This window comes from Salvelinus fontinalis, chromosome 37 (genome assembly GCF_029448725.1).
Source record: "Salvelinus fontinalis isolate EN_2023a chromosome 37, ASM2944872v1, whole genome shotgun sequence".
NCBI lineage: Eukaryota > Metazoa > Chordata > Actinopteri > Salmoniformes > Salmonidae > Salvelinus > Salvelinus fontinalis.
In genome coordinates, this window is record NC_074701.1 from 29,837,010 (window position 1) to 29,852,828 (window position 15,819).

At 40.9% G+C, this 15,819-nt stretch overlaps 1 protein-coding gene across 5 annotated transcripts in view; it reads left to right on the forward strand.

Annotated features, from left to right (window-relative positions):
• LOC129836488 (tau-tubulin kinase 1-like) overlaps positions 1 to 9,765 on the forward strand; it is a 50,333-nt gene extending 40,568 nt beyond the window's left edge. For all 5 annotated transcript variants that reach the window (XM_055902760.1, XM_055902758.1, XM_055902761.1 and 2 more), the window contains one exon: positions 237 to 9,765. In XM_055902760.1, coding sequence (XP_055758735.1) covers positions 237 to 708 — 472 coding nt within the window. In that variant the 3' untranslated portion in view covers positions 709 to 9,765. The remainder of the gene's footprint in view (positions 1 to 236) is intronic.
• The last annotated feature ends 6,054 nt before the right edge of the window (positions 9,766 to 15,819 follow it).

Sequence of the window (15,819 nt, forward strand, 5' to 3'; positions counted from 1 at the left end):
CAGGAAACACATGTCCTTATCAATTCCCGATCTCTAGGGGCTCACGTCAAGGCTGCCTTTTATCCACTCTGTTGTTCACCCAGCCCTTTGAATAATATTCTGAATTGATAATAATATTAATCTTATGTGAAAACCTCCAGATTATGATCTTTATGCAAAATTCTAGAACAGAATTCAGAATTCAAAGCATTATTCTACATATATGACTATCTCTGTGGTGTATCTCTGTGTTTCAGGCATCAATCTCATAAAACTAGGACCCCAAGAATAAATGTTCCACTGCACCAGAGGTCCCAGACTCTGCAGTCCCGACCTGGACCCCGGGCCAACTCCTCCTCCTTATTCTCCACCCCCCAGACTCCCCTGCGTGGGGTTATCTCCCGAGCCCCTCTCTCTGCATGCCCCTCCCCCCGTAGCCTCAGCACCTCCCCCTGTTGCTACTCCACTTCCCGGACCGACAGCCCCTCCCCTCAGCGCCCACGCCGGGGGGCTGCAGTTACAGAAGTCCGGAGGCAGCTCATATCCGTGCGGGCGCAGACTGCACTTCCGCTAAAACCCAGACCGCCTCAAACCGATGATTCCTCAGCCCCTGGGACGCCCAGGAGGCGAGGCAAACTTTACCCGTTGTCATCTACATCCACACCCACCAAGGGGAAGTCAGATGCTTCTGAGAGCAAGACAGCCACCAGAGAATATAGCCTAGCTTAGTGTATTAGGGCTATCTATCCACCAGACTATCCACACTGCACTTCACACACCCCTTTATCTACTGTATGTCAGAGTAACTCCACGACCTCAAACGTGTTTGTGCGAAAACACTATGTTTCAACTCTCAGCTTAAGATAACAAAGAGGGGTCTGCTTCTAATCATAGTTAAGGCCAAGAACAAAACCAGTAATAGAGAGCACCAGGCAGCGGTGAGACCCCCAATGCCACAGACTAGGGAAGTGGGTGTGACTCCCCAATGCCACAGAATAGGGAAGTGGGTGTGACTCCCCAATGCCACAGACCAGGGAAGTGGGTGTAACTCCCCAATGCCACAGACTAGGGAAGTGGGTGTGACTCCCCAATGCCACAGACTAGGGACGTGGGTGTGACTCCCCAATGCCACAGACTAGGGAAGTGGGTGTAACTCCCCAATGCCACAGACTAGGGAAGTGGGTGTGATCCCCAATGCCACAGACCAGGGAAGTGGGTGTGACTCCCCAATGCCACAGACTAGGGAAGTGGGTGTGACCCCCCAATGCCACAGACCAGGGAAGTGGGTGTGACTCCCCAATGCCACAGACTAGGGAAGTGGGTGTGACCCCCCAATGCCACAGACCAGGGAAGTGGGTGTGACTCCCCAATGCCTCAGACTAGGGAAGTGGGTGTGTGACCCCCCAATGCCACAGACTAGGGAAGTGAGTGTGACCCCCCAATGCCACAGACTAGGGAAGTGGGTGTGACCCCCCAATGTCACAGACTAGGGAAGTGGGTGTGACCCCCCAATGCCACAGACTAGGGAAGTGGGTGTGACCCCCAATGCCACAGACTAGGGAAGTGGGTGTGTGACCCCCCAATGCCACAGACTAGGGAGGTGGGTGTGATCCCCAATGCCACAGACTAGGGAAGTGGGTGTGACCCCCCAATGCCACATACTAGGGAAGTGGGTGTGATCCCCAATGCCACAGACTATGGAAGTGGGTGTTTGTTACCTCCTTCTGCAGCTGAGGCCTCCCTGCACCTGTCTGGGAACTTGTTTCTTAGCAGGGTTCGAATTACACATTGACTCATGGGGCTCTGCACGATGATGGTGCCCAATGTCCATATTGATTGTGGGGGTGCCTGATTTGTTATGGGGTTCCCCTAGCCTCCCCTAGCCCCCCTGTGATTCTGACTCAGTACAGCAGCCCTCGTATGCCTTAATAAGACCTGTTCTAAGACCAGTTCTTGTCTACTCCTCCCATCACTAACGCTTCCAGGGAAGATAAAAAACTGCAACAGCAGAGCAGCAGCCTCCTCTGATCTCACTTACTAGTTTGCTTAAAGAAGTGCTTTAAATTAAAATGATTACGTGTGATATGAAAATAATATATAGCTAAATTATAGGGTGAACTTTATTTAGGTCAGACCACGGATAGTAGTTTAGGTAACACTTGACGTTCCTTCTTTATGAAGAGTTCTGAACTGTTATATTGCGTTATAAGCGTTCATAGCACCTTATAGAAGTCATAGAGCATTATGAAACTACAATAAAGCAATAAGGTACCAGAGACTGTTATATATTATGAATATCTCTCTCATGCCTTATTGTCAAGTTTCACAATGCTCAATGACTGCATCTATGAGATTCTGTTAAGGTTTTTAAAGCATTATAACACTTTACAAGGTGCTTTGAGTAAAGTTACCATCATGTAGATAAGAATCAGATCTGGATTGGTGTGCAGTTTACACTTGGCATTGTTATTTCTCTCACAACCAATCAGGGACTGGTACATCTGCATTTTGGAATGAAAACCTGTGCCCGACCTACTGTATGATAACCGCCATAGAGTAGTATACAGTCTCATAAAGCCCTATGAATGTGTTCATTAGATAATATCACACTTCACCAGGAGCTGCTTCAAGTGCTACTAAATGTTTCATACAGTAGGCCAATATCTCTGTTTGAACTAAGGGTAACGCTTTAAATTAAGGTACCTTTATTGTAAAGTGTTACCGAAATAAGTTTCATTATTCCTCTGTCTTTTTCATTGAGATAGAAAAGGATTTTGAGGGAATCTAAATTAATGCATAAAGTCGATGTACTTGTGGCGTTGTAATTGTCAGCATGTGTTCTTGTCTGCCTTGGGAAACGGTTCACCCAGATATGATCATGAGGGGCTTTTATTTTGGAGGACTTCATTAGATGTACCTAGAGTGTCCCAAATGGCTCTTTATTCCCAATTTAGTGCACTACTTTTGACCAGAGCCCATAGGGAGTAGGTTGCCGTTTGAGGCGCATATTAAATTAGAAACACAATTAAAGATAGATACTGTGGAATGTGTCCAAATGAACATGATTTCTGTTATTGTTGTATTAGGGACTGTACTTTATTTATAATGAGGAATACCTGGGGGAAATAAGACCTTTCTGAAAAGAAAATGGATGGCCCTCCCTTCAGTAAAACATATTGCACGCTTGAAAAAACACTAGTTACCTTCCCCTATATTTAAAATAATAATTCAAACAAAGTGGATAGCAGACAACATGCCTAACGTTTACCCTCACTCGTAGGACAGACAAGAGCCGTAGATATGCAGTTTTAGAAACTGTAAGCATTACATGAAACCATTTCGTAAGCATTACATGGCTAAGTAGCAAGGGCGCTGGGCCAGAAGGTTGTGGATTTGCAGACCACTGTGGACAAGAGTAGGGGTGAAAAGCTCTGCTTTATAATAAAAGTACTGCATGAATCTATCATCTTATTTGCAGGTCTGAGGAAAAAATGGCCTTTTATAAACGCAGAAGCAGAATCTCTTTTAATACCTCAACAGAGCATGACAACGAATGAGCGCATGCTGCAGCACCGGAGACGTTTTGATTTCTATACAGGCTATTGTTTGGAACAGTGCTAAAGTTGTCTATCAACTGTAAACATGTAGAACAACCGAACCAGTTATGACTGAAGTATCTGATCATCAGTGAATTAGAGAAAAATACTTTTGTTTTTTAACACAGTAGCTGCAGATCATCAGGTAGGCCTATATGCACTTGCAACTTTTTTCAATTGTGAAACTACCATTTTCTAATTCATTCTATTTTATTCCATTACATTCTTGTTACAAAATAGACATGCATAGCTCACCGCATGATCTTCAAACCAAAGACTGGCCAAACTCATGTTTCTAAAAGTGAATTCAAAGGCACTGTAGAATGACAGTGTAGCCTAATTAGGAATTTTTCGTTTCATTGATATTTCATTATAAGTAATTATTTTAAACAGCTTTAATGCAAAATGTATAGGCATGTTGTTAAAGTGCTGTTGAAATGCTGACGACTCCTGCCTGCCTGTACCTTGTCACAAATCCTTCACAATGTATTTCTTAAATGGCAGACTAGACCCTTAGACAGAAACCCAGGCTAAAACCCCAAACAGCAAGCACTGCAGATGTAAAAGCACGGTAACTAGGAAAAACTCCCTAGAAAGACAGGAACCTATGAAGAAACCTAGCGAGGAATCAGGCTCTGATGGGTGGTCAGTCCTCTACTGGCTGAGCCCGGTGGAGATTATAAGAGTACATGGCCATTAAGGCCAGATCGTTCTTCAAGATGCTCAAATGTTCATAGATGACCAACAGGGTCAAATAATAATCACAGTGTTTATAGAGGTTGTAACAGGTCAGCACCTCAGGGGTAAATGTCAGTTTGCTTTTCATAACTGAGCATTCAGAGGTTGAGACAGCAGGTGTGGTATAGAGAGGGGACGGAGAGAGAGAGCGAGGGAGCATGTCCAGTGAACGGGGCAGGATTCCATAGCCGCAGGCAGAACAGCAATAACTGAGCAGTAGCACGACCAGGTGGACTTGGGAGGGGGAACAGCCAAGAGTTGTCAGGCCAAGTAGTCCTGAGTCATGGCCCAAGGGCTCAGGTCCTCCTGGAGGGGAGAGAGAGCAAGCAAGAGATTGGAGAATTAGAGGGTGCATACTTAAGATCACACAGGACATCAGATAAGACAGGATAATTACACCAAATAGGACAGACTGACCCTAGCCCCCCAGCACATAGACTATTGCGGCATAGATACCGGAGACTGACACAGGGGGGGTCGGGGGACACTGTGGCCCCGTCCAACGATACCCCCGAACAGGGTCAACTAGGCAGGATATAACCCCACCTACTTTGCCAAAGCACAGCCCCAACACCACCAAAGGGATATCAACAGACCACCAACATACTACCCTGAGAGAAGGTGGATCTCCCCCACCGCACAAGCCCGAGGGGGTGCAAAACCAGACAGGAAGATCACGTCAATCACTCAACCCACTCAAGTCGAATATAGCGGGAATAAAGCCTGGCACGACATGATGCACCCCTCCTAGGGATGGCATGGGAGAGCACTAACAAGCCAGTAACTCAGCCCCCATAATAAGGACAGAGGCAGAGAAACCCAGTGGAGAGAGGGGAGCCAGCTAGTCAGAGACAGCATGGGTGGTTTGTCACTCCAGAGCCTTGTTGTTCACCTTCGCACCCCTCTGCCAGAATACACTTAATCATAGGGCCTACTGAAGAGATGAGTCTTCAGTAAAGACTTAAAAGTCAAGACCGATTCTGCATCTCACATGGATCGGCAGACCATTCCATAAAAATTGAGTTCTATAGGGGAAAGCCCTCGCTAGCTGTTTGCTTAGAAACAGTAGGAACAATGAGGAGGCCTGCGTCTTGTGACCGTAGCGTACATGTAGGTATGTACGGCAGGACCAAATCGGAGAGATAGGTAGGAGCAAGTCCATGTAATGCTTTGTAGGTTAGGTTTTATTTGAGACGACTGTACAACCATCGAGATTAATTGTCCGATCAAACAGAAGATCTCTTTGTTTCTTGGGACCTAGAACTAGAACTAGCATCTCGGTTTTGTCAGAGTTTATAAGTAAAACATTTGCCACCATCCACTTCCTTATGTCTGAAACACAGGCTTCCAGGGTAGGCAATTTTGGGGCTTCACCATGTTTCATCAAAATGTACAGCTGTGTTGTCTGCATAGCAGTGAAAGTTGGCATTGTGTTTCCGAATTACATCCAAAAGAGGTAAAATCTATTGTGAAAAAAAATAGTGGTCCTAAAACAGACCTTGAGGAACACCCAAACTTAAATTTTATTTTTCAGAGGACAAACCATCCACATAGACAGAATGATATATTTTTGACAGATAAGATCTAAACCACACAAACTTGTCTCTAGACCAATTAGGGTTTCCAATGTCTCCAAAAGAATGTGGTGATCGATGGTGTCAAAAGCAACACAAAGGTCTAGGAGCACGAGGACAGACGCAGAGCTTTGGTCTGACACCATTAAAATGTCATTTACCACCATCGCGGTCTCAGTACTAGGATTGGGTCTAATGACCAGACTGGAGCATTTTGTTTACATTATTTGTCATCAGGAAGGCAGTGAGTTGCTGAGCAACAGCTTTTTAAATAACAATTTCAGAGGTATGGGAGGGAGATTCGATATTGGCAGATATTTAAAAAATATATATCTTTCAAGGCTTTTTAAGGAGAAGCTTTATTACTGCCACTTTTAGTGAGTTTGGTACACATCCAGAGTATAGGTAGCTGTTTATTATGTTCAACATAGGACGGCCAAGCACAGGAAGAAGCTCTTACAGTAGTTTAGAGCTGGAAGATTTAGAGGTCATGACTATTATTGTGAATGTGTCTAGAGATACAGAATTTAAAAACTTGAGTTTCTCCATTGATCCGAGGTCCTGGGAGTTCTGTGCAGACTCAGGACAACTGAGTTTTGGAGAAATAAATATGCAGTCTTTCATTTGCTTTCTAATGATCATGATCTTTTCATTGAAGAAGTTCATGAATTCATCACTGCTGAAGTGAAGGCCATCCTCACTTGGGGAATGCTGCTTTTTAGTATCAAAAATACATTTAGGATTGTTTTTATTCTCCTCAATCAGGGTGGAAAAGTAGGCGGATCTAGCAGCAATGAGGGCTTTTCAATATTGCATGGTACTGTCTTTCCAAGTTAATCGGAAGACTTCCAATTTGGTGGGGCGCCATTTCCATTCCAAATCTTGCTTCAGGGCTCTGGTAATTTCTGTATGCCAGGAAGATAGTTTCTTGTGACAAATATGTTTTGTTTTTAGCGGTGCGACTGCATCTAGGGTATTACGTAAGGTTAAGTTTAACATGTTTTTGTACTCCAGTGTGGAAGGGAAGTCTGGAAGGGCATCAAGGAATCTTTAGGTTGTCAGAGAATTCATAGCGCGGCTTTTGATATCCTTGGTTGGGGTTTGAGCAGATTATTTGTTGCGATTGAAAACGTAATAAAATGGTGGTCCAATATTCCAGGATTATGAGAAAAAACATTTAGATCCACAATATCTATTCCACAGGACAAAACTAGAACCAGGGTGTGATTGTGGCAATGCGTAGGTCCCGAGACATGTTGGACAAAACCCACTGAGTCGAAATAAAATAAAAATATTATCTGCCATGACTACGAGGTCCGATAGGAATTCAGGAATATGGCCCAGGAGGCCTGAAAACAGTATCTATAAAAGTGATTGAGTAGACTGCATAGATTTCATGACTAGCAGCTCAAAAGACGAAAACGTCGTAAATTGAAAATTGCTGTCATAAATGTTAGCAACATCTCAGCCTTTGCGGGATGTGTGGGGATATGGTCACTAGTGTAACCAGGAGAGGCCTCATTTAACGCAGTAAATTCATCAGGCTTGAGCCATGTTTCATCAAGCCAATCACATCAATCACAAGCCCTATCTCAAATATGAAGACCTACCTCTTGTCAAAGAAAAGAGAGCTAGGAAGGCCTAGCTCGTATTTCTTGAATATGAAGACTTAGTCTTCAACACAAAACCCTCGTGTTGTTAGTAGCCTAAATTAAAATGAAAACCGTTTAAATGAATTCCTTCTCAAATATCTGTGGCTGGTGCTTCATAGTAATGTAGGTTGTGTCGAATCGGGCTTATTGTGAGGTCAATAAGTCTGATAAATATATTCATTATGGGCAGCGAAACATATCGTTTTTATTCAAATCAATTAAAGCAGTAGCAAGCTTACCTACGGTCCTCCTTCTCGTCGCCACGCTTTCCCTCTCAAACTGAACAGGACATCAATAGGCCCAGTCCGAACGCACAGGAATTAAAAATAAATAAAAATGTAAACATTATTTTCAAAAGAAGCCATTCACTCATCTCCTGAAGTGCCAACGTATACAGCACAGTCATTGGTTAGGCAGCACAAAAGGGTTTACATCAGCAAGAGCAGGACAGGCCGGGGCTCATGATTAGGATAGCCTATCCATTGAAGTGTATAATGCTGTGTAGCCTAGTTTTATATACACCATCCCAGCAGCGCAAAAACACGGGAAGTACATTTTCTTGGAAATATAACTTTGCCCTGTGCTTCTCCGAGCATGCTCTTCGTATAGCCTAGGCCTATAGCCTATATAATATGGATAATTTGATTGAGACCACACTAGAAGCACTTAACATTGCGCACCCTGCAAATAATCAGGGATGAGGGGCAGCATCTGGCACACATTGAGATGTAATAAGCAACTACTTCTCAAACACTGAGCAATATGACATTTAATCGAACCTGGACTAGATCCCAAAAATACTCAACCCTCCCCCTGACTAAAATTGAAATAGCATGGCCCTACCCCATTTTCCTCCGGGTCCCAGTTCTGAACATTTTTAAAAGTCCTTCACAGTTTATACACATGAGGAGGTAGTTAGTGCTAGTTATACAGTTTCATAGAATGTTTACTTCAGGTGTAAATCATCAATCATTCCCATTTCCGATATTTTGCTAATTCCTAAACATTTTACCAGTTACAAAATCCTATGATTCTGAACATACCGTGTACCTACTTACATATTAAAATTCATCACTGTAGAATTTGATTTATTTTGCACTTTAAATGTCACTATGTTTCTTTGTCTTTTCTCAGTATGTTATTCTGTGCTTCACGTATAATGTGTTACCCTTTTATCTTACAGGAATCATCATTTCTCTCATTAAATGACAAGGATAATACAACTTACAATACAGCGAAACATCTACTCTAATACAATACGTTTTCAAATCCATTTATTTTGCTTCATACAATACCCCAACAACTTTCTGATGTCACCCCAAAATGTCTTGAACAATTTAGTGAGACATGCACTCAGGTAGAGCTGCTATGTGATGCCAATCATTCACAGTTTAATATGAAGCAATTTCATTGGCTCATGCTAATAAAAGTTTGCTTTTAATTGGTCCATCTATTTTACTTTTGTAACGATCACCATTTCTAGGAAATTTGGCATGCCTTGAAATATACTTCGCTTCTGGTGTTCCATAATAGTTTATTGTACATAATATAGTTACTTCTTGAGACAAAGGTAATCTTTATTTTTATTTGATAAAGCAAAGACGTGTTAAGAAAAAAATTGTAGTTGCATTTATTTCGTTAACTTTATTTTTCAGAAGTATCAAATTGTTGGATGAGACCTCCTCAAGCTCTAATAATACTGCTGCATTCAAACTAACAAAACTGTGTTAAATATCTGTGTTTCATTTGACATGATTCAAAAGATTGTTTGGTGAGAGAGATGGAACTTAATATGGAATGTAAATCAGAAAAAAAAAACTTGCTGCGATGACAAACTACAGCATTCATAACTAAATGTAAATTGGAATGCGAAAAAATGCTAACCAATCAAGGGTATTACATACTACATGTACCTACATTTTTAAGAATGTCAAGATAAAGTATCCAATCTAAAGCATTGACTGTTGTACAAGTACTTTATCAATGAATACATAATGTGATGGTAGGAAGAGGGAGCGAAGATAGTATTCTGTTATGGGTACATTCAATATGTTTTCTGTTCCCCTTCTCTGTGAACTATCGATCTGCCCAATCCAGGATGAACTTTGCATGAATGTGTTTCATGAAGTAAATCATTATCCAATTAACTGCTTATTATATGAACTAGCTTGCTGACAAGTTGCCATTTGATCACTGATGGTCAACAATAAAGACCTGCTTCATTCATGTTGGGATTGACCATTGACTTGGTTTGAATATTTATCTTTATCTTTAGCTCACCAACATGGAGAATTCTTGCATTATGATGACATATACAATTCATATTGCTTTTCCAAGCTGGTGGAAGCAAAATAGCCCTGTAACAGCAAAGCTTCACCACCATATTTTACAGTAGGTATGAGGTTATTTTCTGCATATGTATCCTTCTTTCTAGGCCAAAGAGCTCTATTTTCGTGTCATTTCACCATAGCGCCTGTTCCAATCCAAGTGCCAATGCCATTTAGCAAACTCCAGGCATTTACATTTGTTGGTTGCTCTCAATGAAAGGGTCTTTCTGGCAACCGCTCCAAAGAGCCTTTTGGCAAAGGAGATTTGTAGATTTGGAAACTTGGTGACCCGAAGATGTGACCAAGTTCTGTAATTATCCAGCTGTGGCCCTTGGACATTTCTTTGCCTCCAGAACCATCTTCCTCACTGTGCGTGGGGACAAGATACGCATGCATTCAATACCAGGCAAGATTGCCACTGTTCCAGTACCCATTACCTGATTTATGAAAGTCAATAACCATTTGTGAGTTCTTTGCTTTTTCCTATGCGTGTTACTTCATTTTTCTACCCCAGTTTAACAGGAAGCCATGGAAGACCAAAATGCATTCCTTAAGATAAGAATAATTTTTAAAAAGTAGAATGTTAATGCAGATTTTATTTTGTTTGTTTATATTTATAAGAATCTTTAGGGGTGCCAATAATTTTACCCCTATTTCTTTGAGAGAGAAAAGGTATTACTTGTTAAACAAAATCAATTTTTCTGAACAATTGCTCAGTAGCTCAGTATTTGTATTATTTATTTTAAGCAGTCTTTTTTACTCATCTTTGTCAAGGGTGCCATTCATTTTGGACCTGATATATATTCCAAGATTTTGATTTGATTGTACAAGATTAAATTAAACGGCGGCCGGTGTGCCCCAATGCCCTTCCTTGCTTTCATGCCTCACTTCTCTTTCGGGGCAAAGTGAGTTGGCACATTAGTCTCCTCAGTTACCCATTTCCAAAGGATTTAAGATTAAAATAGCAAACCCAGAGACACTTGTACAAAGTCTACAGTACAGAACAAATCTATTAAAGATTTATACAACGGGTGGGTCTAATCCTTAATGATGATTGGTTAAAAGTGCGTTCCAGCTGGTGTCTATTCCACAAGTTACCACCAGCTAAATCTATGACGTTAAAATGCCTATTTTTACTCTGTTCCATCTGACTGAGCAACCCGCTGTCTCATCAGCCCAGGCAGGGAAGTTATAAACTTGATCTCCACTATAAAAAGCATCTAGACATTATCTCACATTTCTTTTCGACTAACATTCAGTTTTCAACAGGGCAGACTGTCTCTCCGACATTTGCAACATTGTTTCAATATTCAATTTCGTTGTCCAACTGTTCCATAGTAATGAATGTGTAGGGGCATCATTTTTATGGATATATACAAAGAAATGTAAATTGAAAAAAGGTCATACGAAATTAAGTGCAGTTAGTTTGCAGTCTCCAGCTTCATTTCAAAGTTATTGACTGGGTCGCGTCTATAGATACAGAACAAAAAGAACAAACGACTGGGTCATGTCCATAGATACAGAACAAAAATAATGAACGACTGGTCACGTCCATAGATACAGAACAAACAGAATGAACGACTGGGTCACGTCCATAGATACAGAACAAAAATAATGAACGACTGGTCACGTCCATAGATACAGAACAAACAGAATGAACGACTGGGTCACGTCCATAGATACAGAACAAAAAGAACGAACGACTGGGTCACGTCCATAGATACAGAACAAAAAGAACGAACGACTGGGTCACGTCCATAGATACAGAACAAAAAGAATGAACGACTGGGTCACGTCCATAGATACAGAACAAAAAGAACGAACGACTGGGTCACGTTCATAGATACAGAACAAAAAGAACGAACGACTGGGTCACGTCCATAGATACAGAACAAAAAGAACGAACGAAAGAATCGCATCTCTAGCAACCCTAGACTTGTGTATGGACTATATCTTATGGAAGGAGTTGGTTGGTCACATATGTAATATTTAAGTGGTAATGTCCTTGAAGCCGGTGTTTGTTGGATATATTGGCACGATTTGCCGGCCCTCGATGAACACTCGTGCCAATATATCCAACAAACACCGGCTTCTCGGGCATTACCACTTAAATATTACATATGTGACCGACCGGCTCGATTTGGTCTTCTGTAGGAAAATTTGAAATTGTTTTTTTTACATTGGCTAAAAGTAGAGATTCAGAGCTAGAATATTGTATATATGGGAAAGTAATTCTGCTTTGAAAGTTGATAAACTTGTAACCACACTTTTGAGAAAATGTCCCTTGAATGTTTTAGTAAACCTACTGGAGAGCTCTTCTTTGTCTACACCAGGGGTGTCAAACTCATTCCACGGAGGGCCTAGTGTCTGCAGGTTTTTGGTTTTTCCTTTCAATAAAGCCCTAGACAACCAGGTGTGGGGAGTTCCTAACTAATTAGTGATGTTAATTCATCAATCAAGTACAAGGGAGGAGCGAAAACCCGCAGACACTCGGCCCTCCATGGAATGAGTTTGACACCTGTGGTCTACACCATCCTTCACACCCTCTTAAGCCTTAGCCCCACCCATCTCTTTAAGGATTCACATGTGAGGCCATATACTAAACAACCAAAGATTTCAAGACTGTTTTTATTTATTTACCTAGGCAAGTCAGTTAAGAACAAATTCTTATTTACAATGACAGCCTAGGAACAGTGGGTTAACGGCCTTGTTCAGGGGCAAAACAACAGATTTTTTACTTTGTCAGCTCGGGGATTCGATGTAGAAACCTTTCGGTTACTGGCCCAACGCTCTAACCACTAGGCTACCTTCTGCCCCGTTTATACTAGGGCTATCGACAGTTGTCGCAGTGACATCATGCACATTCTATTGTCGTCCAACATCAAACTTATCGTTGTCATTGTGAAAAAGTATAATCACAAAAACTACAGGCTGCATGACATCAGCAGCCTGGTGGTCCACAATAGCATAACTAGTGTATTTTAACACCAATAACCCCATTCGTTTGGAAATTAATTTAATATAATGTCAATCTAACAAACCAGGCAACTTAAAGCTACTTTCTAAACAATGTTTTGGTTATTTTATAGCTTGTTAGCTAGCTGGCTGGTTGCCAGCTATATGATATGGTCATTATTTGAACTGGTCAGTTCAAATAATGACCATATCATATAGCTGGCAACATCTTCACTTTAGTTCATTTGTCTTCATTATTAGAGAAAAATAAACTCATAACAAGATCCTTGTTTACAAGTTAATGGCGAGCCAATTACAGAACATAGCTTACGTTTGTGAATGTGACAAAATAAAAGCAGAGCATTCTACCAGAGAATTTTAGAACTTGGACACTGTCTCGTTGGCCTAACGTTATGTCCTAATTTGACTTTGGTGCAAGTCATGTTCTTCACATTACCGACTCTGGTAAACACATACTATATCAAATAAAATCAAAGTTTATTTGTCACATGCACAGGATACAGAATTTGTAGTGAAATGGTTACTTGCATAGTGGAGTCTTTTGTTTAGACATGTAGCTAGCTAGCTAGCTAGCTAAACAATTAACCATAATCCCAACTCATAACGTTACTACCCAGCACGAATCTGCAGGTAGCTAACCAACCAGGTTCAATGTTAGCTAGCTAGCTTACATTAGCCTATAACTAGCAATGCAAATGTCTCTGAGATACAAATAATATTACTACACAGATCATACACTTAACGTTAGCTAGCGAGCCAGCCACCTAACGTTAGCTAGCTAGCTGACTACGCTTTAACTTCAAATGAAAACGACTGACTAAATTCGAAACGTATAATATCTGGAAATGTAGCTAGCTAGACTGTCTTACCCGTATACATGGAAGGACCCTCCCTCTCTGTCACAGATGCCATAGTTGCCCTTAGTTTGAAGATGTAACCCGTAGACAGGTGTTTTATACAACAGCCTTCTGTGTCTTCCCTTTTTGACTCCCTCTGCATTTTTGTAATCAAACGCCAGAATTTTCTCCATCTCCTTAGCTATCATACTCTAATTCCACCGGGCATTCCACTGATTTCAAAACTCGGTCCTCCAGAAAGTGGAGAACAACACTTTTGCAGTTCTACTACGTGATATCTTTCAAAAATGCCGCGTTAGAAAGGATTACCTACACATACTGACCAGCTCATTTTATAGACAGAGGCGTGCTACATCACTGACCAATCCAAACTCATCTCTCGGCATGTCCAGCCCATCCATTATCTCAGCCAATCATGGCTAGCAGGAAGGATCCTGACTTTTTCCGTGACTAAACCAACTCGTAATTTAACAATTCTATTTGTATTTACAGATGGCACACACGTTTGTTATTAAGGCACATGAAAGTTTACATGTTCCAAAAGGCATTTCTGACAAAAAACACATTTTGATAAAAATATTTTTAAAATACGTTCAAATGCCTCTCCTGTGAAGTAGTGACGCATGACATTTGCCTACTTTCCTGAAACAAGTCACATATATGTCAACTTGTTGTTCTGTCATACAAACTGGTTGACTTGAGTGGTTCTATAATAAGACTTGGGGCCGGATTCTATCAAATCTTGCTTAGGAATGCTTACTGTAGATTCTTTGGGGTGGGAGGGTGCAGGTTTTTTTCAGTGTGTATGTAGTATTACTGCTACACAACTAGCCTACATAAGCAGAAATACACAGCTACCTTGAAAACCGTGGTGCTGCTTTGATGCCATGTGGGTCTTCAGCTCTGTTCTGAGGAAACATGATTATTATTATTTGTTGTTGTTATTGTTGTTGGACCAAGGAGAATGTAAAACACCAGGAAATCTGCTCAAGGTGATTTTAATTGAGAAAATCTGAGAAACATGTGTGATCTTATCCAAATGTAATAAAAGTTTGAAATGATTCTGTTTTTGTGAAATACTAATTATGTTTGTGCTTCTTGCAGTACATTTGCAGTCTACAAATGATTTATAATTATGTTGTGAAAACAATTTGGCCAGCTGCTGAATGTAGTCTGGGCCCCCTGCCCTAAGAGGTACTAATGAAGAGCTTAGGGCTGTAACCATGGTGTTCAAGTGGCCATCAACTTCTTTTTTATCTATTTTGGAACTGCTGTCCAAGCAATAAATCCAATCCTTGGCAGTGCTTCAGATGATTAATAAAATAGCTAGTTCTAAAGTAATGCACACATCCATCCAAACATTTTATTTGAAGTACAGGAGTGTGTGCAGCTGTTTAATTTACAACTCAAGAATACAGGACCCTTTTACTCTTCTAAAGACGAGTTCTCTTTTGAAGACAACATGTCATTTGTGTGTCTCCTTGGCTGTGGAACAAAAGCAGCATTGATCCAATGCCATAGTCCATGAGCATGTCAAGCGAATTCACTGAGTAAAGCAAACAGTAAACTACTGTTGACCAAATAATGAGGTCAGACTTGTAAAGGAGTGAGGATACAACTCAAGGAATCTCGGACAGTTCTTCCAGGTTCAACCTCTTTAATGATACATCAACTGAAGGTTTCAAATGAACACCATACCAAGACCTGAGTTTTACATCTCTTATACTGTATTATTTCAACTTACATTAACATGTACTCTACATTCTCATTGTTTAGCACAGAACCACATACATTCTCAATGGTCAATATGGAAACCTCAGTTCAATTAGATGATTACTTCAGTGTCTGTAGGTCTTGACATGCATTCAATTTTTTTTTATAGTCAAACATATTCAATGGAAACAAAAACAACCTTGATAAATATAGATTGGCCAATAGCTTCCTGAGAAGAGAAGAGTTAACATACACACAGTGCTTGAGATCAAACATACTTTTATGTGATGCGTACTACTGGTTCATATTTGTGTGTTAATATATTTGTATAAATTGAATATACATTGAGTGTGAAGCGATGATCCCTTATTGATGTCACTTGTTAAATCAACTTCAATCAGTGTAGA